The 24,791-nt window shown below is 39.2% G+C and overlaps 1 protein-coding gene across 3 annotated transcripts in view; it reads right to left on the bottom strand.

Moving 5' to 3' along the window:
• Positions 1–24,791, bottom strand: part of NR3C2 (nuclear receptor subfamily 3 group C member 2) — a 278,667-nt gene that overhangs the window by 20,763 nt on the left and 233,113 nt on the right. For all 3 annotated transcript variants that reach the window (XM_077815358.1, XM_077815356.1, XM_077815357.1), the window contains exons 5-6: positions 18,522–18,857; positions 17,898–18,042 (exon numbers count right to left, since the gene is read on the bottom strand). In XM_077815358.1, the coding sequence (XP_077671484.1) occupies positions 17,898–18,042; positions 18,522–18,857 (481 nt within the window). The remainder of the gene's footprint in view (positions 1–17,897; positions 18,043–18,521; positions 18,858–24,791) is intronic.

Here is a 24,791-nt window from a genome sequence, read left to right on the forward strand (position 1 = left end):
TCTTCTCCAACCCATCCTAATCCAAGTCTCCAATATTGCAACCAGTATAGGTAAGCCAGGCAAGGCGGATTACTTTATCTTTTGTTTTATGTGAATTTTCCCTGTGTTAAGAGGGAGGTTTATTCCTGTTTTCTGTAACTTTAGGGTTTTGCCCAGAGGGGGATCCTGTGCGTTTTGAATCTGAATACCCTGCAAAGTATTTTCCATCCTGATTTTACAGAGACGATTTTTACCTTTTTTTTTTTTTTTTTTTTAAATAAAACCTTTCTTTTAAGAACCTGACTGATTTTTCCATTGTTCCAAGATCCAGGGGTTTGGGTCTTTGATGATTTTGTAACCAATCGGTCAGGATATTATTCTCAAGCCTCCCCAGGAAAGGGGGCGTTTAGGGCTTGGGGGGATATTTTGGGGGAGACGTCTCCAAGTGGTCTCTTTCCCTGTTCTTTGTTTAAAACGCTTGGTGGTGGCAGCATACTGTTCAAGGACAAAGCAAAGTTTGTACCTTGGGGAAGCTTTTAACCTAAGCTGGTAAGAATAAGCTTAGGGGGTCTTTCATGCGAGTCCCCACATCTGTACCCTGGAGTTCAGAGTGGCGAAGGAACCCTGACAGGTGTATAATAGAGCACTATAATTGTTCAATGATCACTAGCCATTTTTTATTGATCAGCAACACTTTTCTCTACTTATTCGAAATATTTATTCACATAATACAGCAACTGGATTAAGTTCAACTAATTATTTGAACCAAAGAAAATGACTTTTCAAACATACTGTCAAGGTTCCTTCCCCACTCTGAACTCTAGGGTACAGAGGAAAGACCCCCTAAGCTTATTCTTACCAGCTTAGATTAAAAACTTCCTCAAGATACAAACTTTGCCTTGTCCTTGAACCCTATGCTGCCACCACCACCAGCGTGTTAAACAAAGAACAGGGAAAGAGCCCACTCGGAGATGTCTTCCCCCCAAAATATCCCCCAAGCCCTACACCCCCTTTCCTGGGGAAGGCTTGATAAAAATCCTCACCAATTTGCATAGGTGAACACAGACCCAAACCCTTGGCTCTTAAGAACAATGAAAAAGCAATCAGGTTCTTAAAAGAAGAATTTTAATTAAAGAAAAAGTAAAAGAATCACCTCTGTAAAATCAGGATGGTAAATACCTTACAGGGTAATCAGATTCAAAACATAGAGAATTCCTCTAGGCAAAACCTTAAGTTACAAAAAGACAAAAAACAGGAATATACATTCCATTCAGCACAACCTATTTTACCAGCCATTTAACAAAAGGAAATCTAATGCATTTCTAGCTAGATTACTTACTAACTTAACAGAAGTTCTGAGGAGTTATGAAGAGCATTCCTGATCTGTTCCTGGCAAAAGCATCCCACAGACAGACAGACCCTTTGTCCCCCCCTCCAGCTTTGAAAGTATCTTGTCTCCTCATTGGTCATTTTGGTCAGGTGCCAGCGAGGTTATCTTAGCTTCTTAACCCTTTACAGGTGAAAGGGTTTTGCCTCTGGCCAGGAGGGATTTTATAGTTCTGTATACAGAAAGGTGGTTACTCTTCCCTTTATATTTATGACACATACAAACTGGCTGGTGAAAGAGAAGAATCACAGTGTATGCAAACAAAGACTTATTAAAGCTTCCTGGTGTTTTCTCTGTTTCCTTAGCAGATTTTTTTCTTCTTCTGAATGCTAAGAAAATGTTCTCCCCATTATTAGGTGTACTCTACATTCTCTCCTCTTTTCCACTCTCTTCTAGCTTAGTTACAAGTAGCATGCCATGTTATTTTTAATTTGCCATGATCCATCATGGACTAAGGATATGAAAAGGAACAGGAAAATCAAAAGGAAACATTTCCAACATTGAACACTGATTAGAATATTCTTAGACTTTCTTACTAGAAAAGCAAACAAGATCAACTGTTATTATTTATTAAGTATCGAAAGTACAGAATATGGAAAAAGACATAGTCACTGCCCCAAAGAGCATACAATCTAAGACTGCAACATTTACTCTGATTGAGTATAATTTATTCATATAGCAATCCCTATGACTTGAATTGGACTATTCATGTGAGTAAGCTCTACACACAAGTAAGGATGTGCAGGATCAAGGCACAGAATATTAAATTAAAATAAATAGACATTTTTAAAACTATGGCAAAATGGGTCTACGTTCTAACATTTCCTCTTTTAGTATTGCAGTAATGGCTGAATCTTGATTCTCTGAGCTATTCCACCTGGCTGTCTGGCGACTGTTATACTATTACTGCACTAGGATGCACATCAAGTATCTCAGCGCCTATAGCAATCACTCTTTAAAACTTTTCTGTTTTCCCTTAGATAGGCAATATTTCGTATAGTTTCCAATAATTTTAAAAGCAATACTTAACAAATGCTGTAAATACTAAGTTAATGTTATTAAGTCACCAAACGCAGTTAGGAATTTAAGGATGCCCATTCTATTCCCCGATGCCACAGAGCAATCCATAACTCTTTGGGGCTGTGAGGTGACATAGTTTGTGCATCAAGTCATGAAAGCTCTGTATCAAGCTTCTGCAGAGGAGCAATGGGCAAAGGGAGAAATGAGGAAAAATGGTCCTTATGGTACCTGCCCACCCAGAAACTCCATAAGACAAAGCAGAAATTTGCATAGAATAGGAAAAAATGGGCCCAGTTCTGCCTTCACATACATGGGTGCAACCTCTGGGTGAAGTCAGTGGAAGATCTGCATGTGTATCTAAAGGGAACATTTCATTTATTTTTCACTATTAAATGTGCCTGTGCAAAATATAAAATCACAGATAATTTAATTCTAAAATAATACAATGCAATTTGAAAATCCAGTCCGGAACTCAAATCCCCCACCCCCAAACCCATATCATTAGGCAAAAAGCTGAGTAAATAGAGCCCTAGGGCCTAACAAACTGTTTCTGTTGGACTAGTAGGAAAGTAATATGTCCTACCATCCCATTCTGTCCACATCTAGGGGCTGTTTTTGCCCAAATCAATCTCCATTGTTGTGATAAGGCAAAAAGAGTGAGGGAGTCCCTAAGGTAGCCAGGGCCAAAAATATATAGGGATTTGTAGTTCAAAATCTATACCTTGAATTGCAATTCAAAATGAACAGGAAACCACTGTAGCTGAAGTAACTAAATGGCAAACAGCAAAGTGAGCATTACTGCATATTCAGTTCTAACTCAAGTTCCTAAGTGGAGCCCCAAGAAAAGCTCACTGCAGAAATGCAATGTGCAGGTGATGACAACATGGGTAAAAACTGTGAAGTCAGCTTCCAGAAGGAAGAGTTAAAAATCTCTCTGCCAAATGATGATGAAAAAAGCATTCCTGGCTACTAATGCTACTTGGGAATTTTATTCTCTCTCAGTTATATAGCTGACAATATTATTTAGATTAGACAAAACTAGAGAAGCATCTGGCAAACCAGCAGGAGAAACTAACAAAGCTCAGTGACTGGTCAGAACTATAGCTAATGAAATTCAGTGCATGTAAGGTTAGGGAAACTTCTAGAACCACTGATAAAATTATTTCTATCTACTCATATACATACCTGGGTTCTAAATTAACTGTAACGCCACAGGTAAAAGAGGAAGGACTCAGGATTTCATGACCACCATCACAACCATGAGATTATCCCTGGTGCTGAATGCTCAACCCATACATCTGGTCATACTTTAGATCTGGTGTGCAGTTTAAGGTGAGAGGACTGGATATTATACTGTTGGTTTCTGTGTTGAGTTTAAGGTGCTGGCTTTAACCTATAAATCACTCAATGGCCAGGACCTTCCTACCTGATAGGCTACCTGTCCCTGTGCTATACTGCTGCAGTCAGTCAGCCAAGGCCCAGCTTCGGAATTCACTCACCCTTAATCTGAAATTGCCCAAAACTGAATTAATAGTATTGAAAAGGGACGGAGTTCTCCTATTTATCCACTCTCCTAATACACACAAAAAAGGGACAATGATAGTAAAAGGTAACATTTAAAAATTACAAAATGAAATACATTTTTACACAATGCATATTAATGAGCCATAAGACACCTCTGAGGCCAAGAGCTTAGTAGGATTTTTTTAAAAAACAAATTTGTATGAATCATTAACTCATTATTAAGTAATAATTAACATTTACTAAGATAAAAGTTTTGTAAGGAAAGTAATTCCTCATACTTCAGGACATAAACCAACTACTAACTGCCTGGGGCTACCGAGAAACTTGAAATTCGCCTACAGGTGCCATGAAGTCAGATAAATATACTGATCCACATACACATAAATTATAGATTAGAATTGATGCAGGATCCTTCCCAATTTTAGCTTGACTTGCTTATACACAAGAAATGGACCATGCTGTAACACCCCAGACTTTACATCTAATACCACAAGTCACATCATTATGTATGAGTGAATGAAACATCTTGTGCTCAATGCTGTCTCTGGTTTCTTATTCCTCTACCCTCCCACCTCCTTTAACAGGGGCGGACCTTTTGACTGGACAGCAGGAAATGAAAGACGTCCAAAACTCATGAGTGCCAGGAATTGGGGGGGGGGCGCTACTCCCCTGTATTCCTTATCTCCCTTTGGTTCTCTACTTAGTCGTTGGCTGGCTAAGAGGGGAAAGGGCCAGCTGATTGGCTTCCAAGTACCCCCCCACTACCTATTTAAAGTTGACCAGACTTTTCAAAAGCCTCTTAGGGTATGTCTACACTGCAACACCAAGTCTCAGAGCCTGGGTCAATTGACTTGCGCTCACAGGGCTACAAATAGCAGTGTAGATGTTCCTGCTCAGGCTGCAGCCTCAAACCTGGTAAGGAGGAAGGGTTTTGGAGCCCAGGCTCCAGTCCAGATATCTACACTGCTATTTTTAGCCTCACAGCACAAGTCCTGCAAGCCCAAGTCAATTGACTTGGGCTCTGAGATTTGGTGTCATGGGTTTGTCTTTGCAGGGTAGATGTACCTTTACTCTCCAGTTAGCTGCTCCACCCTCCGTTCCCTTAGTTGAAGATTAGAAGCTGTGAGGCTTATGATGCTACGTCCCAGCTCCCAGCCTCTGACACTCCATCCCCCTGGTGTGTCCTTTGGCAGGGCGGGGGGTGTTACAACAGAACTGAGTCTAGGGTAGACTCTCTTCTGAGTTATTGTTTGGTTTGTGGTTAAAGTCCTGTGATCTGCGTTGGAACCAATTAAATGCTTAGTATTTGAAAGCATGAAAAGGGCAGCGTAGTGCTTCTCCCCAAGGTGTAATTAATACTCATTTAAACCCATCCCATGTGTCTGTCAGACATTTGCCTGTTTGGCCTAGTCAACACCAAAGAGTGTATTGAAACAGTTTGTACCTTTATTAGCATAAAAATGATCGGATTCTAAGCATACATATTGTTACAGTTGTTTTTTGTTTTGGGGTTGTTGGTTTTGGTTTTTTTTACATATTCTTTCTGGTTCTGACATTGGTGTTTTTCTTTTATTGATGTATGTTTGCTTAAAGGAGAGGCATTTACTAGTTGCGATCTCGATTATTCATGATTGTTATTATTCATCTAGTCTCCTATCCACACTGTGCGCAGATACAGACTTATTTAGTTTACTTCCAGGAATTACTTGCAGATGATGTAACGTAGATAAGCTGAGGATAATGTTGCACAAAAAACTAGTTGCCAAATAGAGAAACAATGTGGGTAAGATAATATATTTTATTGGACCAATTTCTGTTGGTGAGAGAGATAAGCTCTCGAGATAGCCGGAGCAATTCTTCAGATCTGGGACAGGTACTGGGTACAGTTTTTAAAGGATGCCTTTTTGTCGCTAAGTGCTTCTTTTACTTGGTTGTTTAGCCATGGTGGCACTTTTTTGGTCCTCTTACTATGTTTTTTAATTTGGGGCATACATTTAATGTGAGTCTCTATTATGCTGTTTTTTAAAAATTTCCATGCAGCTTGCAGGCTCTCTCACTTTTGTGACTGCACCTTTTAATTTCTGTTTAACTAGCTTCCTCATTTTTTACTCCTGGGGGAATTCTGCGTTATTGCGCAAACGCAGAATTAATGTCCCTCACAGATCCCTCCCCGTAGAATAATTGATTCTGACAGGAAGGCGAAGGGAAGCCATGAGAGGGGTAACATTGCATTTACACCTTTCACCTACCAGGGGCTGATGTGGCACCAGAAAAGAGGGCAGTTGGCACTAGGGCCAGAGCAGCCAGTCGTGGAGAAGGAGGTAGAAGCTGCCTTCCTCACAGAGCCCTGTCCATGGGGCCAGGTCAGAAGGCAAAGGATATAGGGGTGATGGACAGAGCAGGGCACACAGGGTTGCTGGGGGGGGGGAAATCACACACTCTGGGGTTCAGAAGGTCTAGTCATGGAAGCATAGGAGTTATTGGGGTGACAACATTGAGCAAGTGGCTGAATGGGAGTGGGGTTGCAGGGCCATATGGGGACATGTGCAGATATGTCTGGCTGAATGGGGTGTGGGGGTGCAGGGACACAGTGGGACAGGGACAGATGTGCCTGACTGAATGGGAGAGGCTAGTGGTCAGCCAGGACAATCCTGCACTCTGCCAAAAAAAACCCTGTTCCATACTCTCCCACCCATACCCAAAAACCCTCCAGGTTCACTCCTTACCTCCTTCCCAGCAATTATTTCCCTCTCCCTCAGCTCCTCCATACCCCTGATTCCTCCCAGCCTTTGCACTGCTTCTGAGGGTGTGGGAAATATAATTCATTTAAACTACAACACAGAAATGTTACTCAAAAATTCTGTATTAATATGCCTAGTAAAGAATCTATTTGTCAAAACATTTCCTGAATCTTTTTTGTTGTCTGTATTGTTACAGACATACTTGTTGATGGGTGTTTTGAAATAAATTACTAAAATAACTGAAACTGGCATGATTATATTATGTTATTTTGACAAATAAAATACGCAGAATTTTAAAATACTTTGCGTAAAATTTTTAATCTTTTGCTGTGGAATTCCCCCAGCAGTAATTTTGTGTAGTTCTGAAGTTAAATGCTACTGTGGTGGGCTTCTTTATTACTTTCCCCTCAGCTCCCACAAGGATGTTAAATTTAATTACATTCTGATCACTATAACCAAGAGGTTCAGCTATATTCACCTCTTGGACCAGATCCTGTGCTCCACTTAGGACTAAATCAAGAATTGCCTCTCCTTTTCTAGGTTCCAGCACGAGCTGCTCCAAGAAGCAGTCATTTATGGTTTATAGAAACTTTATCTCTGCATCCTGTCCTGATGCACCCAATCAATATGGGGATAGTTGAAATCCCCACTATTGAGTTTTCTACTTTTATAGCTTCCCTAATCTCCCAGAGCATTTTACAATCCCTATCACCACCCCGGTCAGGAGGACAGTAGTACATTCCTACTGCCATATTCGTATTATTCAAATATGGAATTTCTATCCAAAGCAGAAACGAAACAATAAAGGCAGATCCTCTAGTCCAGGGGTCGGCAACCTTTCAGAAGTGGTGTGCCGAGTCTTCATCTATTCACTCTAATTTAAGGTTTCGCGTGCCAGTAATACATTTTAAAGTTTTTAGAAGGTCTCTTTCGATAAGTCTATAATATATAACTAAACTATTGTTGTATGTAAAGTAAGTAAGGTTTTTAAAATGTTTAAGAAGCTTCATTTAAAATTAAATTAAAACGCGGAGCCCCCCAGACCGGTGGCCAGGACCCAGGCAGTGTGAGTGCCACTGAAAATCAGCTTGCGTGCCGCTTTTGGCACACGTGCCATAGGTTGCCTACCCCTGCTCTACTCTAAAAGTATTGAAAAAAAAGTATTTGGTCAACATTTGGAATTCCACCGTGGGTTACACATGCACACCAGGCACCCGGAGTCAGAGAATTCGAAAGTAGTGTCTGTTGGTCCAGGCAAGCACCCTGGCTCACCTCGTGCCTCCTACCAGGGCGATAAAGGGCAGAGTGGACTGATGGCCTCTTCAGTTCCTTCTCATAAGATAAGATCTGAACCAGCAGGGAAAGAGGGTGGGAAGTGGAATACAGATAGGGACCACAAATCTCAAAGAACCTCCAGTTACAGGTAAGTAACCTCCTCTTTTTTCGAGGGACGGTCCCTGCTGTATTCCACTGTGGGCAACTGACAAGAAGCACTTAAATAGGAGGAAGAAATGAGGATGGTAGAGTTGAGCAGAGAACTGCTATCCCAAAAAAGGCATCAGCAGCCAAGTCCTGCACCAGGGCATAATGTCTCAGAGGGGTATGTCCTGAAGAGGTGCTACGATTGTTGCAAGAGCTCTTGTGGAATGAGTTTCTACCCCTATAGGCGGAGGGAAGTTTGAGAGCTGATAGCAGAATAAAGCTATGAACTATTTACAGCTGAATTAATGCTGTTTTTCAGAACAGCAGCAGAGCTGAGGACACTAAAGTTTCGGACCCGGACCATGCAGCAGTGAGAAGGAACTGAAGAAGCAGTCAAATGAGAGAATTCAGAGGTGGGTTCAATGGTAGGGGTTGGGCTGCAAGGCCCAACCCTGAATATAGGTTATTTGGCATGGAGGCCATTTTACATTGTCTTGGGTCCAAGAAGCTACCTGGTATTTTATAGGAGTTAGTCCCTCCACACCCTCCCCTACTTTTTAACTTTAAGTTATTAAAATTGCAGCTTTAAAATCCCTGCATATGTGTTTCATTCTCTTGCATGAATGAGTTCCAGTTTTTTCTTTCTTACAAATGATGCTGATGCAAGCAGGTACCTATTACTTTATTTTCCTTTTCCACCCCAGTCCCTTTACTGTAAAATTATTGGTTTGGCCACTTAAATGTAAATATTCGGAAGAAGCTGTCACCAATCAGAACTTTTGTTTATAAACAAAGAAAATATTTAACACAAGCAAAGGAACCAACATGTGTATGTACAAACCTAAGTAAATACATGATCTTATTAGTGTAAGCTGTGTCCTCCCACCTCCCCCTACACACTGTATGCTGCTATCTCTGGTGGTGTTATAACTAAATTTAAACATTTTGGGTCAGGGACAATATCTTATTTATCTACAAAACACTCTGTTTGTATATGTGTATAAGCAACATATTAGTGTAATATATGCTTTTCTCCTAGTACTCTAAAATAACAACTTTGGTAATCTATGCAGTGCTTATAATGATAACAAGGTGCTATTTACAAAAAATGTAAACATAAGTTGAACCAGTAGCCCACAAAGGTCTTATTAAATACAAGGCCAGATTTTCCAAGGTGTGCAGGGAAAAGTGCACAGCCAATTTTAGGTGTGCCTGAACTTCATATATGCAAAAGTGCAAGTGTGCTTTTAAAAATCTGGCCCATTACACTGTTATTACCAGGAATAAATTCATACCCAGATTGTGTGAATAAAGTAAACAACAACAAGCCCTCTAAGCTAAATGAATAGGCTTGGCATTGTACTTGAAGTTAAGTGAGTGAATTCTAAAAATTAGGGTTCTCTCCCGAGAAAGCCCTTCTGACAAACCTGGAGAATGAGCCCCAAGAACAGACATTCACAGCGAATCACAGCTACCTTAAGGTCTCAGTTAAGTGCCCTCCCTGAAACCACATGCCTATCGGAGAAACTGGCAGCAGCCTATAGTTCTTTGGAAAACAAGAATTTCAGCTCCTAACCCTGGAACAGAAATTACCAAATGAATTGCTGGCTGCTGTTCCCCCTCTAGTTTTCAAGGAAATAGACATAAGATCAGCAACCTCTTGCTTGGCTCAAAAGAAGGTAAAATTCTTAAACTAGTTATTATTCTGAACCCCTTGCGCATGGGATTGTGTTCACCAATCAAATGTCTGTTTCTATGCAAATAAAAAAGGAGTAGCAGGCAGCTGCTGAAGAGTTAGAATGCTTGTTAATTCCAGCTGCTGACTGCCAGTTGCCTTTTCTGCTACTATTTTAAAGGAAATGGACATTGCTTGGGCAAAATGAAGATAAGTGCTTTAAAATAATGACTTTTACAATAAACCATTCACGTTCACGCTTCTGTTTTTATGAAAAGGAGGGGAGGCACAGCCCACTGTCAGCAACTGCTGGTGCAGTGGAAGGGCCAGCCAGAGTGGGACTGGGGTGTCTAGACTTTACACATGGCTAGCATTGCCAGCAGCACCAGTCTCCCCAAAAGGGACCACCCTTGCTAGCCAGCTGTGAGTGGAAAGGAATGCTGTACCCTCTTCCAAAATAGTGGAGTTCCATATGGAAGGTGCTCTCCCAGGAAGTCTTCTGGAACAGCCAGCTAAAATTCCTGGGCTTTGTTGCAGCATAGCCCCTTCATACCCATCCAGCATGGGCTGTGACTTTAAGCCACGATCAGCCATGGACTATAGGAAAAAAAATACATTCCCCTGATTTTAAATGAATCTGTCTTCAATGTAGTACGGTTATACCACCATATTAATAATACATTAAGTTTCCCCCTGGAGAAGGTAAAGATATTTGTTCTACAGTGCTAAGAACTGCTAAGGATCACATCAATTTATATGTAACATCACATCACTTTCCATTTTTAAAGCATATTAAATCTGATAAAACTCACATTAGGATTCACATTAAAATAATTAAAATAATCCAATTATTTAAACCTAAAAAATTGTGATAATAAAAGCATACAAATGACTAATAAAATCAAATGTCTGACATAAGTAACAATTAAGTATGCAGTTAATGGGAATCGAAGTAGAAGACATGAAAGCATTAATCTTCCCTTCAGTTTATATTCTACTATGGTAAAGGTTCCACATTAAAAATAAAATTACACAAATATTTTCTTCTTATCCAAACTTTTACTTTTGCAGTGCTACATTCAATAATAATAGAAATGTACCCCTGAACATCACAATGCATACTGGCTCCCCTAGGGTATATAGTCAGTAAAACAGCATTTTGTATCCATTTACATGTCCATCACACAACTACACACAGTCTCCCAAAGTGGCAAAAGTACTGGTTACACTCTCCTGTTCAGTAGTGAAGAAAAACAATTTTCTCCCCCTCACTCCAAACAGCCTCAAAGATAAGGAGGTTTTGCCTGGGCAGGCAGCGGAACGAAGACCCTTGGGCTGCCTTAAAGAGGGTCTTGCTTTTCCCTCCTCCCCATGGCAGCCCCTCAATCCTCACTCAAGCCGTGCCAGGGGCTCTGTGCATACCCCTCTCCCCCCACCATTCCTATTTCTTTTCTTTCTGCCTAGGAGAGAAGTCATTTAATGTGTCAACATTTTAAACTCTACTGGGTAAATGGACAAAGATGATCTGGGGAATCATCTGATAACTATTATGCTGGAAAGTGCTTGTGGCTGCCATCACCAGTTCTTTGATCTGTAGGCAGTTACAGACCTGGTTGAAGCTGCTGGCTCTGCTAACAGAGGCCAAGGGCTCCATGTGTGCCCTCATTTTCCCCTTTCTGGTTTTTCCAGTTTCCCCTGAAATCAGTAAGGTTTTCTGCTCATTGATGTCTAGAACATTCTGTGAAATTTGGAATCAATCGGCGGTGGCATTCAAAAGTTACTGCATTTACAGACAAACAGAAAGACAAACTTAGAAATGCCATCTAGTTGAGTGCAGGGTCTTGCTTTGCTTGACCAATAACTATTCTCGAAGACCATCCAGTGAAATAAAACCTACAGAGCAACTGCTGCTTGTTGCATTTTTATAGCAGTATCAGATATAAATCTGCAGGTTTCCTTTTTGTATACTCCATTAGAACGACACTGGTTTTTGTACACTATACAAAACTAAATGCTTTGATACACTTATCTCAGAAAGCAAAGGAGTACTTGTGGCACCTTAGAGACTAACAAATTTATTTGAGCATAAGCTTTCGTGAGCTACAGCTCACTTCATCTCAGAAAGTGGCCTGAACTGATCTTTAAGGAAAGTAAAGAATTAACATGTATACAAATGTCACTGATAAAGCTGTGCATGTCCACACCCACTTCTCATTGCACCGACGGTTCAGATTTCATGAGCTCAAGTCCTCTCTTGACAGGAGATATATGCAAGCACATAAATATGGACAGAAACATGCTTGCTGATTTTCTAACAGATCAGTGATCACAGGTTTAGCCTTTTATTAGCAAAGTATGAATATTATCAAACTGATAACGAGAAGTGTCTAGACAATAAAGGAAAGAAAAGGGGACTTAATGACTATTAGATTTAAAAGATTACAAGATTGTCCTAAAATTAGACACTATTGGATTAATAGCTTGAACTCTAGACTAGTATCAGTACTGTCAGGGTTATATTCAACCCCATGCAAAATGCTGAATGGAATAGTAATTGTTTAAACACTTTGATAGACATTCAAAATCTAAGGAATCATCTTTTGTCCTCCCAAATATGTATAGTCAAAACATATCTGGCGCTCTTAAATATGCGTCTTATTTAGTTGCATTTATCCTCCTTACTGTTACTATAGAAATCAGAATACCAGGAAGAATTATAGGCTTCAACATCTAAAGGTCACACAGAGGTAGTTGTATTCTTACAGCATGTTATGCAACACTAATCCTAATGGTCTCAGGTTCCACGAGTATTCTGTGAGAGGATGTCAGGGACGTAATAAAAAGACAATGTATGTTCTGTTTACTAAGAAAATATGTAAAATTAATAAAATTCAGATTTAAAATAAAATCATAGCTACAGTTAAATTCCTATTTACTAGCTTTTAATTTAAAAATTCTGAAGTTCCTTAGTATTGCCAAATCCTCTGCTCAGTCACATAATCTTGTCACTGTTAGTTCAAGAGCTACCTTGGCAGCTCCTGAAATCTGAAACAAGCTTTTCTGCATCACTCCACTTCATCTGCTCACTATCCATTTTCAAATCTCATCTGAAAAATGCTTCTAATTCCTTTCTTACTTCACTTTGCAATTGTGGGAGCCACAAAGCGTTTAGTACAAAGGATGCTATACAAAATTAAGTTATAGTTTATTGAAATTTAGTGTTCTGCTTTAGATTGAGGCCTGAGCTTTGTTTATGGAAATGAATGTATTGTTTTTTATATGGACAAGAGTTAAATTTATATAATGCAAAAATATTTCACAACCACTCAGAACAATGGCTAACAGTGTGATATATTGTCTGAAGCCAAAGACTAAAGGGATTACTACTCACTAGAAATAATTTTTTCATTCAAATGTCAATAAATTGGCTAATAATTTCTTTTTATCATCAATTTAAAATACCAACTGGAATAGAATGTTTTACTGTACCCTTAAAAATGTATGTCAACACTAATTATGCTGCAGCTTCAGTTATCTTCTGATGAGTCTTTCTTATTGTAACTGACTGAACATGTGAACTAACAGCAGAGCTCCATTGGTGGAATTGGAAATGACAGATATCTTTGATAAATATTAGTGAAAATTATATTTTTAGTTTCTTCTCTTCAACTTCACTTTAACTTTTCAATTTTTTCGTGAACTGAGCACACCTCCTGGTGCCTCTGTGGCATCTAGAGGTATTTTTATTGGACAAACCCTCAAGTCTTTGCTCAGGCAAAATTATCCTTGAATGAATTTAGTAAATAGACAGAACTGAATTAAAATTTTAAGATCTGGCCCATTAACTTTTATATACCCATGATTTTTACAGTACTCTTTTTATTTCCTACAGTACAGCTGAAAACCAAAAAAGCATCAGAGGAGCAAGGAAAAGTGTAGTGTATTTTATTAGTTATAGCTACTAATACATTGTGTTTATACAGTATCGTTTCAATGCTGCTACATTATACTTCTATAATGTCTTTTATAAGAGTGTCAGAGCACTCTCCCAACTCTAATGAAGCCTCTCAATGTTCCTGTGATGTAAATTATTATGCCCATTTTACAGATGGATGAAACAGAGACTTTGGGTAAAATTTTCAAAAGTGCTAAAATGACTTATGAGTCTACATCCAAGGTCCAGATCCTCAAAGATAGTTAGGCATCTAACTCCCATTAAAACCCATGGGAGTTAGGTACCTAAGTACCTATGAGGCTCTGGAACAAAGTTAGGCTCCTAATGGCCGAATCCACAATGTGATTTAGGAATTGCAATATTCTGTGTTACAAGGCTTAACTTTTAGGGACCCTGCTGCTCACTGGAATTCTCAGCCCTGAGTTAGGCTCCCTATATAATGTCTCAGGAAACTTAGGTAGCTGAGAATGAGTTTCTCAGAAGTCAGCATGCTGAGTAATGAGTTGCCTAAGCCAGCCAGTAAAAAATGCTGAGGAGAGAGGCAGAACCTAAGACCCATCTGTCAAAGGGAACTATGTGCCTATCCATTCAGGATTCACAGCCATGAACCCTCTCCTCAAGTTGGGTGCCTAAGCCAGGCCAGCACTTTCTTGAGAGAGACAGACAAACAGACCGATCCACTTTCCCACCTCATTCTATCCAACTGCCAGGGCATTCACCTAGAATATGGTAGACCTGTTTTCAAATCCCAGCTTCAAATGACCTGATTTGGAGTAAGGAATTGAACTTGGTCTCCCACATCCCACCTGGTGCCCTGACTACTTAGCTATAGAGTCAAGCTCTCACTTTCCCTCTCTAGCCCAAAATATATTTAATCATTTAATACAGCTTCCCAAAACCCAGATGAGTGCCCTAACCATTGGGCTACTGGGTATCCTGGAGATGTTCCCCCCTGCCCCGAGTAGGTGTGCTCTCAGAATGGCTACCAGATTGGGCCCTGCAGGTGAGATAGGGGGTGGAATGCATATTTCAAGAATGCTGCTGGGGCATACCGTGAGCTAGCGTGCCAAGCAGCTCAGCAGCGTCAGGCTGACTCCCTTTGTGGATCTAGCCCCTAAGTCACTTGGGTGCTTTTGAAAATGTGACCTCTCGTCTATGGTGGGAAAATGCATCATAATAGCTTCACTACACGTAAGTAATATGGCCAGCTGAAAGGCATGCTACTGATACTGCACTGCACACATCATTTATTCTCTCTACATATTACAAATACAATGATTTCCATTTAAGTCAACATTACCAATAGTAACCACTAAGCTGTACCACATATAGCACAATCTTTCACTAGATTTACAGTGGGAAATAATTCTGATGAAGTAATGTTCTATAAATATTCACTTTTAATGGTGACCCCTGCGCTGTGTAATACACACATTCAAGCAGTGTACATGTAGTATATATGCACACACATGAACAAAATATATAGCATTGGTTTAATTAATACCAATTTTAACGTTTTTAGGAATTTCCACAATACATTAAGAGACATAGTTGAAAAGCATTTTATCTTCATTTTATCACTCGGCTTACATCTTGTTCTCTAAGCACAGTCAAAGAGGTGGAATATGTGCATAATTCATAAAGACAAATGGTGCATTTATTCAGGCGTACACCAGAGGCAGATGAAGGTGGGCAAATATTTCTAGTCCTGCGTAACCCTAACATGGAAATCAAATCAAATATAGGCATGGAGGGGCTTGTGGAATATATTTTTCATGATTAAAGGATGTACTTAACAGATAAATAACGGAAATTCTCATTGACTAATCATTTCTTGTAAGCCAGCCATCAGAGTAATAAGAAATGAGTCACAGAAAACAGTCACCATATCACATCATTTCCAACATTTTTAGATGTAGAACTTCCTTTTGCTCACAGTATTTAAGAAAAAAGTGAAAAGATAATATGCTGAATGTCAAAGAAAACAATTTGTTAAAAACTAACAATAAATTTATTATATTAGTTATTTTACCTTATATCGAACAAAAAGCATTAGTGTGTATATAATCCTATACCTTGTTCCTCACTCACTCATGCATTTTATACACTTTCTGGGATTGACACCACCTCCTTTTTATTCAGTTATATTCATTTAATTATTTGTTATTAATTGTTCATCAAAACAAAGTGTCCCCCCCCCAATGCAGGATAGGTCAACGTATAAGGACCCGCCTAGCTGTGTGTCCTACTGGACAGAGCACTATCTTGGTAGTCAACAGACCTGGATTCCATTCCCAGAGATAGGGCTCGGTGACCTTGGGAAAGTCACTTCACTGCCCTGTGCCTCAGTTTCCCTTCTGTAAAATGGGGACAATGATAGTTTTGTAAAGCACTTAGAGATCTACTGATGAAAAGGGCTATATTAGAGCTGGGTATTATATTATTTCTTCATTTCTTGTGCAAGGACTGCCACTTAGCCAGTCGGTCCCCAGCCTGTAGCAGTGCATGGATTCTTCCATCCTAAGTGCAGGACTCTGCACTTGTCCTTGTTGAACCTCATCAGTTTTCTTTTTGGCCCAAACCTCCAATTTGTCTAGGTCACTAGGGACCCTATTCCTACCCTCCAGCATATCTACTTCTCCCCCCAGTTTAGTGTCATCCGTGAACTTGCTGTGTGTGCAATCCATCCCATCATTCAGATAATTAATGAAGATGTTGAACAAAACTGGCCCCAGGACTGACCCCCTGGGGCACTCCGCTTAATACCGGCTGCCAACTAGATATCGAGTCATTGATCACTACCTGTTGAGCCCAATGATATAGCCAGCTTTCTATCCACCTTATAAACCATTCATCCAATCCATACTTTTGAGCAACTACTAGAGTTTGATGCTAATTTTACTATTACTTCCCACTGTAAACTGCAAGTGCATTTTTGTTTGCAGGTGGGATTCATTTCTACTAATATAAGTTTTGAATTCCCTATTCAATTTCTTCAGCACACAGGCTGAAAATACATTTCTAACCACATTCTCATTGACTAACGCCTTCTCCTTAGTCAAACCTGTTTTGACAACGTTTACCATTATGGGACTGGGTCCAAAGCCTTTTGAAGTAAATGGAAAGACTCTCATTGACTTTAATAGGCTTTGGATCAGGCTGATGATGCCAAAACAGAGCAATAATTAATAAGTACATAAAATGTTAATTGTCTGCACAGTGGCATATGCAGAAATACACCAATAACATTTTGCAGCACACTCTCCAAAATAAATGGTTCAGAATGGTTTGCATCCGATGAAGTGAGCTGTAGCTCACGAAAGCTCATGCTCAAATAAATTGGTTAGTCTCTAAGGTGCCACAAGTACTCCTTTTCTTTTTGAACTGAGTTGGAAGCTTCTATTTTTTGTCCATTCTTTTCCTGTTTTTTTTTCCCTCATCACTCCTCCTGTTCTATTGGTTGTTCCTCTTTCATACTTTTAAAAGAGCTCTCTTCTGGAATGAGCATGTGATGCTATCCCAATTTGACTGGTTATTTTTATTTCCTGACCCTACCATTCTGAATAAACAAACACAAATTACATCACTAATTCAGCAAGTAAACAGCACTAAAATATTAACTTAAAATAGGAAGGAATACACATGCTTGGAAGGAATAGTTCCTTCAGTGTTTTGTTTTTGTTTTTTTGTTTTTTTTTGCATCATACACCTAGGAATGTTTCGTTATAGAAAAACATTTTGGCTTCTTTCATGACTGCAAAGAAGGGCAATTATGATGGTCATGAAAACACATTGAGCAGCTGTATACTGTTAACAAAAGAACCATTATCTGAATCTGCTTAGAAAAACTTGCAATTTAAACATTCACATTTCCTGGAAATTAGATATTCTTTCAAGCTATAGTAGATACCAAAAGAGACTGTTTTCTATTAATCTGGGTTATATATCAGTCATATTTCAAAGCCAACATAACATCCTTGTTTTGGGAACATTTCTACATGCACTTGCATACACAAAGAAAATTGGAAGGAGGTAATATAGCTTTGTTGAAAGTTTTCACTTGCTCAACTTTCTGTATCTCATTTCAAATTGGGATTAGCAGAATTTTTCATAATCCTTGTATATATTTAAAAATATTACAATATCTGAACTCTATCCATCTTACTTTGAAAAGGCCAATTAATAGATACTTACTCATTGAAGACCAGGTCTGGAGCAAAATAGAGGAATTGGCTGTTTGTATGTTTGTATGATCTCCAGCTCAAGGCAAATGATGATAGACACATCCATGAGTACTGGATTAGAGTAATTTGGTCCTCGAGAGGCAAGTTTCTAAATCCTAAAAAACAAAATGATTAATCACAAACTACAATCAACATTCAGGTGCAATGTAATATGAAGCACCTTAAGCTCAAACTGGAAAAAAAGCTCACCTTTCCCTAACAGTTTATATTTCTCCAAAATATTCAATGAAACAATTATAGCACTGAAACCTATTCTTAGTCTGCACATTTTAAACAATACAGTCCCAAGCAGAACTGAGTTCTAGCAACCCAACATTTATTTTATTTAGGTGGTTATTACTAATACCAACAAGACTTTAAAGTTTTAATTTGCAATCAGAAACACAAGAAACAGTCATTACATTAATGATGCGATACAATATTTATCACCTCCTCCCCTGCAAAAATATCATATTATCTATCTTTAAAATGTATGAAAGAAGATTAATTTTACCTAGACCTGTTGGGCAAATGTCATATTAAGCCACAAATCCTATTTTCAAAAGAAAACACATACAATAAAATACATTCCTACCTGGAAGTATCTTTGCCCACTTCACCACCTGAACCATCTGCTTGCCAGCAAGGCGGTTTAAAGTGGAAAGCAGGTGCTCTGCTGTATCTGGTTTTGAATTATCATATCCTGCATACACTATTTCAGGCTCAATGCTTTCAAGGACCGTAGTGGGTGAAGGAGCAAGTGCTGGTGAAATAGCAGACAGGTGAGGAACGAGTGCTGTGTTTACAGATGGCTCTTTTACTGGAGCAATATATGTAGTCCCTTCCTCTGGGCTTTGGGGTGGCGGCTGTTGCTGTTGTTGCTGTTCTTCATGCAACCCTTTCAATTTTCCCAACTTTTTGGACTTTCGGGCTTAAAAGAAGAACAAGACAATAACAGAAATCTGATACAACCTTTACTTGATGGAGGCATAACAAAGATCATTTCAGTTCTTTAAAATATAAAAATAATATGGAAACCATTTTTACCCAATAGCAAGCATGATGATTTCAGAACACAGTCAACAACGGAACATGGGCCAGGAGAAAAATATATAAGCAGATTCCTACCCACTTAAATCCAGGATATACCAATAAACCTAAATGTCATCTCTATCTCTAAAATGTTCTTCGAAGACACACCCCTTCCCCTCCCCCCCAATGCAAATAAATTAACAAAAATCAAGTAAGGCTTACCTCTCTTACTTTATAATAATTAATTCTCTTACAACCATGAATCGTTTTTGTTGTTCCCTGTTGTAGCATTTCAATAGTAAAATAATAATGTCTGCTAATTTATTGTTCATGTTTCTGTAAATATACCCTGTTTCCTAGTTACCTTTTTCAATTTACATGAAACATTGTAAAAATGGTTTTGATTTGTTTTGTAGGTTTTTATCTTAATCATCTATCACCCATACATTTTTTCTTCATGGTCTCTAGTCTCATATTGCATTTGGTAATCAAGATAATTATTTCTGGCCCCTAATCTTATTATTTTCCATTTCTCTACACTGATCACAAGTCACTTATCAACCTATTAGTATAATCTAGTCAAACCACTTTGTCATTATAATTCTTTTTTTCGACCCTAGTACTGTCTCATCTCATGACTCAGTCTTCTCTTCTGGCTACTTTTGAAATTACACTATGACCATATATAGCCAGTTAAACAAAAAATCCTGAGACTGAGAAGTGTAAAACTTCTCTCTCTCTGCTGTTAATTCACTTCTCCCCACTTCCTGCCGTTAAGCCAATTTTTACATATTTCAGTTATAGTACTGCTTTATTAGAGTGACCTTGACCATACTGAAATTTCATTTTTAAACAGCAAATCCTGTCCTTCCTACTCTCCTCTGGTACATATTCTCAGTCGGAAGACAGCAACAGCAACATGTTTCCACTATGAAAGGATGCAGGTTGCAGAGAGCAGTGCTCCGTATTCTCCATTTACATAATGTAAAGAGGCTGACAGTTCTGTAAATATGAGGAACAATCAGCTACATTTCCCCTTCCCTTGCACAGGGGAACAACTACCACAAAGCTCCACCAGCTGCAAGACTGCAGAATAGCTCTGCTGGTGGTTCACTGCAGGGTAAGAGAGGGAGATTCCTTTCTCCCTCCATCTGCTGCAGAAACCTCATTTTCTTCATTACTTGGACTTTCACGGGGTACAGGATTTGGCTCAGAGTGAAGTAAAATTAATCAAACTTCTACCTTAGGAATTTCCAGAGCATATATTACCGCATTATCTAAGCATAGAGAATAAAAGATCCAGATTATGTCAACATATTACATTGTATAGACTGTGATTCCTGTTAAAAGGTCTGTTAAATTAATAAATTCAATATTGGGGGGGGGGTGGCTCTCAAGGGAGAACTTAGATGAATCTCCCAACTTGCAGTGGATCATGAATTGATTCTGTCAACAGCTTCTGTATTAAAGACGAAATGCCATTACTGTGTAGATATCCAAGAAGTGGGGAGAGGTGAAAGAGCATAAAAAGCACCTTTTCCCCACATGAGCAGCAGGAAAGCATCTCTTCTGAATTCTCAAGGCAGTGGAACAAAAAAAAAAACAACCTGGAAATTTCCCACAAAATGAAATTTGCTTTTTTTGTTTGTTTGTTTCTGGTCGATCAGAACATTTTATTTTGATAACTTTTTTTCAGGTCTGGGCTTTTATTTTACAGACTTAAGTGGGAGTCTTTCCCCATCATTCCTACCTTTTGTAGGAACATTCCTCAAACCTCCAAAATTCCATGATGGTCTGGTGGGGGGAGGAAAAGGGGGGGGGGTGTCCTGGCACATCTGGGCCAAACATTTATTTTTTAAAAGCCACAATTTCCATATGTGGTGTTGCGTTGGACTCCACAACCCATGCATCCTACTTCATATCTGGAGGTTAGTATGTCAGCCTGAAGCATCCAACTGGTCCCTAGATGCCCAGGAGTGAGCCGATTACAAAAGTCCCTGCAGCTCCCATTGGCCGGGAACAGTGAACCGCAACCTCTGGGAGCTGTGGGGGGCCACGCCAACGGACGGCCAACGTCAGCAAAACATCTCACAGCCCGCAATCAGATTACCCTAATGGGCCGCATGCAGCCCACTGGCCGCAGGTTGCCCACCACTGCCTTAGAATCTAGGATATTTCCCAAATTAGGGAGATGAGCCCACAGTTTATTTCGGGGGGAGGTGCAAAAGTGCTACCCTGACATGACTAGGGATCAATTAAGAGCAACTTCGCTCACTCTCATAGGCTTTAAGATGGGAAGGGACAGTACAGGCCAATGTTTAGCCCTACACTACAGTGCATTCAATCTCTTTGCCTACTATAGGACTTGGAGATAGAGGTTCATAGATTTCAGGGCCAAAGGGACCATTATGATAATCTAGCGTCTGACCTCCTGTCTGACATAGGCCAAAGAACTCTGTCTCCAGGTAAACACAACAAAAAACAAACCACCATAATAAACTGACAATTGAAAGACTGTCAAAGGCACTGCACTTGTAGCTGAAAACACTCCAATACACTTCCCTTAACATCAGGATGGACTGCACTGAGATACTGTACACATTATTTTAAAACAGAATATGTGATGAAGATAGAAAACTGAAACAAAGGAATAATAAGATCAAAATGAATAGGATCTGACTAAATATTGGCAATTCTTTCCACATAACATCCCTAAGATACGACTTTTCCTACCCATCCACAAAGCTAAAACTCTTCTCTAAGTTCTCACCATCTCACACCTTTTCTCTGGCCTTGACAAATGCAATCTCACCCTGCAGAGCCATTAAAAATGCTGCTACTAAGATCATTATCCTAGCCCACTGCTTTGAGCATGTTACCTCTGTCATTGCCTCCTTCCACTGGCTCCCCCTTCTTTATCACAACAAACGTAAGATGTTTGTGTTGTAACATTCACTTTCAAGACTCTTCTGTGCCTATCCCTACCTTAACTATCATCTCTTATTCACTATCAATATATTGATTCCTGCTTCCGATCAACCCATGATGCCAGCCGATATCACTCATTTGTTAAATTTTCAAAACAAGAACTTTTGTGCTTTCTTCCATGCTGTCCCTCATACTTGAAAGGAGTTCTCCATAAACATCTACAAAGCCACTTCATTATTCTCCTTCAAAAACCTCCTTAAAACTCTTTTTCCATGATGGCTACAAAAACAGGCTGCTGGTATGCTTAGACCACTATCATGCTGACCAATACTATTTATTTTTTTGTACTCACCTGTCTGTCTGTAACCATCTGTTGTCGCTCGTCTTGTATTTAGATTGCAAGCTCTTTGGGGCACAGATCATCTTTATGTTTTGTGTTTGCACAGTGCCTAGCACAATGGGGGCCTGGGTCATGACGACTGTGCCTCCTAGGCACTATGGTAATAAAATAATATAAAATGCAAGGCCTTCAAGAAACTGGCCCAACCCTACTGTTAGATCTAGTCCTGAGAGTAGTTTTATTGAAGTCAATAGGATTAGTCACAAGTTCAACAGTGAGCACTATACCCGATAGCAAGTGCATGTTCAGCTCCATTCATGTGACCATTGCAAAACATCCATACACTCTGCTCCATAAAAAAGTTGCATCCCATTGTTTTTTTCTGTAGAATATCTTTGTACTTTTAGTCCTTACTTATTTCTCTGTAGGTCTGTCTACACAGCAAATCGGACGTGCAGCTGCAGCTTGGCTAGGCAAACCCGCAGTAGCTTTCAGCACGTTAAAACAGCAGTGAAGACACGGCGGCACAGATTAGCAACATAAGTACGTACCCAGGGTTCTGGACAGGCTTGTACAGCACGCACTGGAGCCCGCACCACTGCATCTAGATTAAAGCTAGCATGGGTGTACCTTGCTGCAATCACATGTATATGCCTACCAGAGCTGCAATCTTAGGGATGTTATGCAGAAACTGCAGTGTTAACATAACCATGAGACGCCCACAGGTGTGCAAACCAGAGGGAAATTTTTATAAAAGGAAAAAAATGTAACTAACTATGTATCAGTATTAATCAAAAGCTGCCTGTCATAATTTAGAATTCAATTATTCAAGCAGCCACATGTATAATAGATTGGGAAACTTTATGAAGTGCAAAAACTTAGTCAAATCATTTAGGTCCAATGCCTCTGAGTGGAAGTACGACTGGAGCAGTAAATCCTTTAGTACACTAGTAATGTCCCTCTACGGATGTGGTGACATTAGTATGTCAGTCTGGGACTATCACCAAATTAGATTTTTCAAAAGTAATTGTAATAATCTGATCAAACATTTATGAAGAAAAAAATGGAAAAAAGTAAAATGGGAGACAAGTTTTCTAAAAATAGCCTTATTTATGTATTGCTCACTAGTGTTTAATTCACCGTATCAGTGACTTTTCTATTCTGAAAAATATTCATATTCTCTCTTAATTTACCATATCTTCACTTTACCATAAAAGATGCTCCTACTCCTACATTTCAAGTAGCTCTACAGTACTGTTTAACAGATTATAGTTATTGCTCCATTTTAGTGTTACTACTTGCTTCTTTTTCTTTTTTTTAAATCTTAACCATAATACATTTTCTAATTTCTTTTTGAAAAGGTATACATATGCAACTGATCCAAAACTTTGTTAAACTACACACAACCAGTGCAAATAAAAATAAAATGCCACTGCCTAGTTTAGAACTGTGATGATTAAATGCTCCATGAATCCCATCTGCTAGTCTAACAATCCCAGACCTGATCAAATAACATAAAAATAATATAAAACATGAGGTACATTAAATGGAAAAATAATGTTCTGTGGCTAACTTTGTAGCAGGCACCAAAGAGCAGCAGCACCTTTAGCACTTTTGTCAGCCAGCTAGAGGACATCTATTAGAATAAACCCTACTCGTTTTACTCACCGAGGCATGCCTACTGGTGGCACACAGCCTCTCTTTGAACTTCGTTCCCTATGTGCCTCTGAATGAAATAATTTGGTATCCAGTAGGAGCCCCTATAAAGCAGCAGCTGATCTTACGCTTTGGTAAATATACTTACTCTTTTCCCCACTCCCAATAAACAATGAGTTTCAAACTGGCAATGTTCACAAGCTTATTAAACTTACTGTAAAGTAAGTAAAAATTGATTTGCTCCCTATTGAATGCAGTTATATGTACAGTACTGCACATAGAGGTGGGATCACTATGACTATTAAGTTATTTTAGCAAGCCAAAGCTGAACTAGCACTTTTTGCAACCAAATGTATCCCAAGAGCAGAGCTAGGATGTCCACGTTCAGCAAAATACTTGATAATGAGTTAACAGTGACATGCATCACTGAAAAATGTTAAAAATAGGCCTGAAGGAATAAAAAAGGATCAAATACCACTGCTTATTTTTATTATTCATTTATGTTTTTCAAGCTCCATGTTTTATTTCCATTAGCACAATGAGTCTAAGAACAAGAATTTTATGCGTCTTTCATGTGTGCAGAAGCAGAAACTATATTTTCACCTGGGATCATGCCAGAATGCTAACTGAACTGGTTTGGTAGTTCCCACAAAAATCTAGCAGCTTTGCTAAACTGACAGCCCATTTAACCAAGATATAAATCCTCTGATTTTTCTCTCCATGTATTTTTGTGTTTATTTTTCGTTTTCTTCCATGACAATATCACAAAAAGTGTGTTTCAATTTCGTTTTCTTCCGTTATACCATCAAAACGAATCTGAGAAAAATATTACTGCTTTATAGTCATGTTTACAGTGAAAATAACTGTGTTTTTCATTTGGTTTCATGCCAGGACTCTAGCTCAACTGGT

The sequence above is a fragment of the Eretmochelys imbricata genome, chromosome 4, assembly GCF_965152235.1.
Source record: "Eretmochelys imbricata isolate rEreImb1 chromosome 4, rEreImb1.hap1, whole genome shotgun sequence".
NCBI lineage: Eukaryota > Metazoa > Chordata > Testudines > Cheloniidae > Eretmochelys > Eretmochelys imbricata.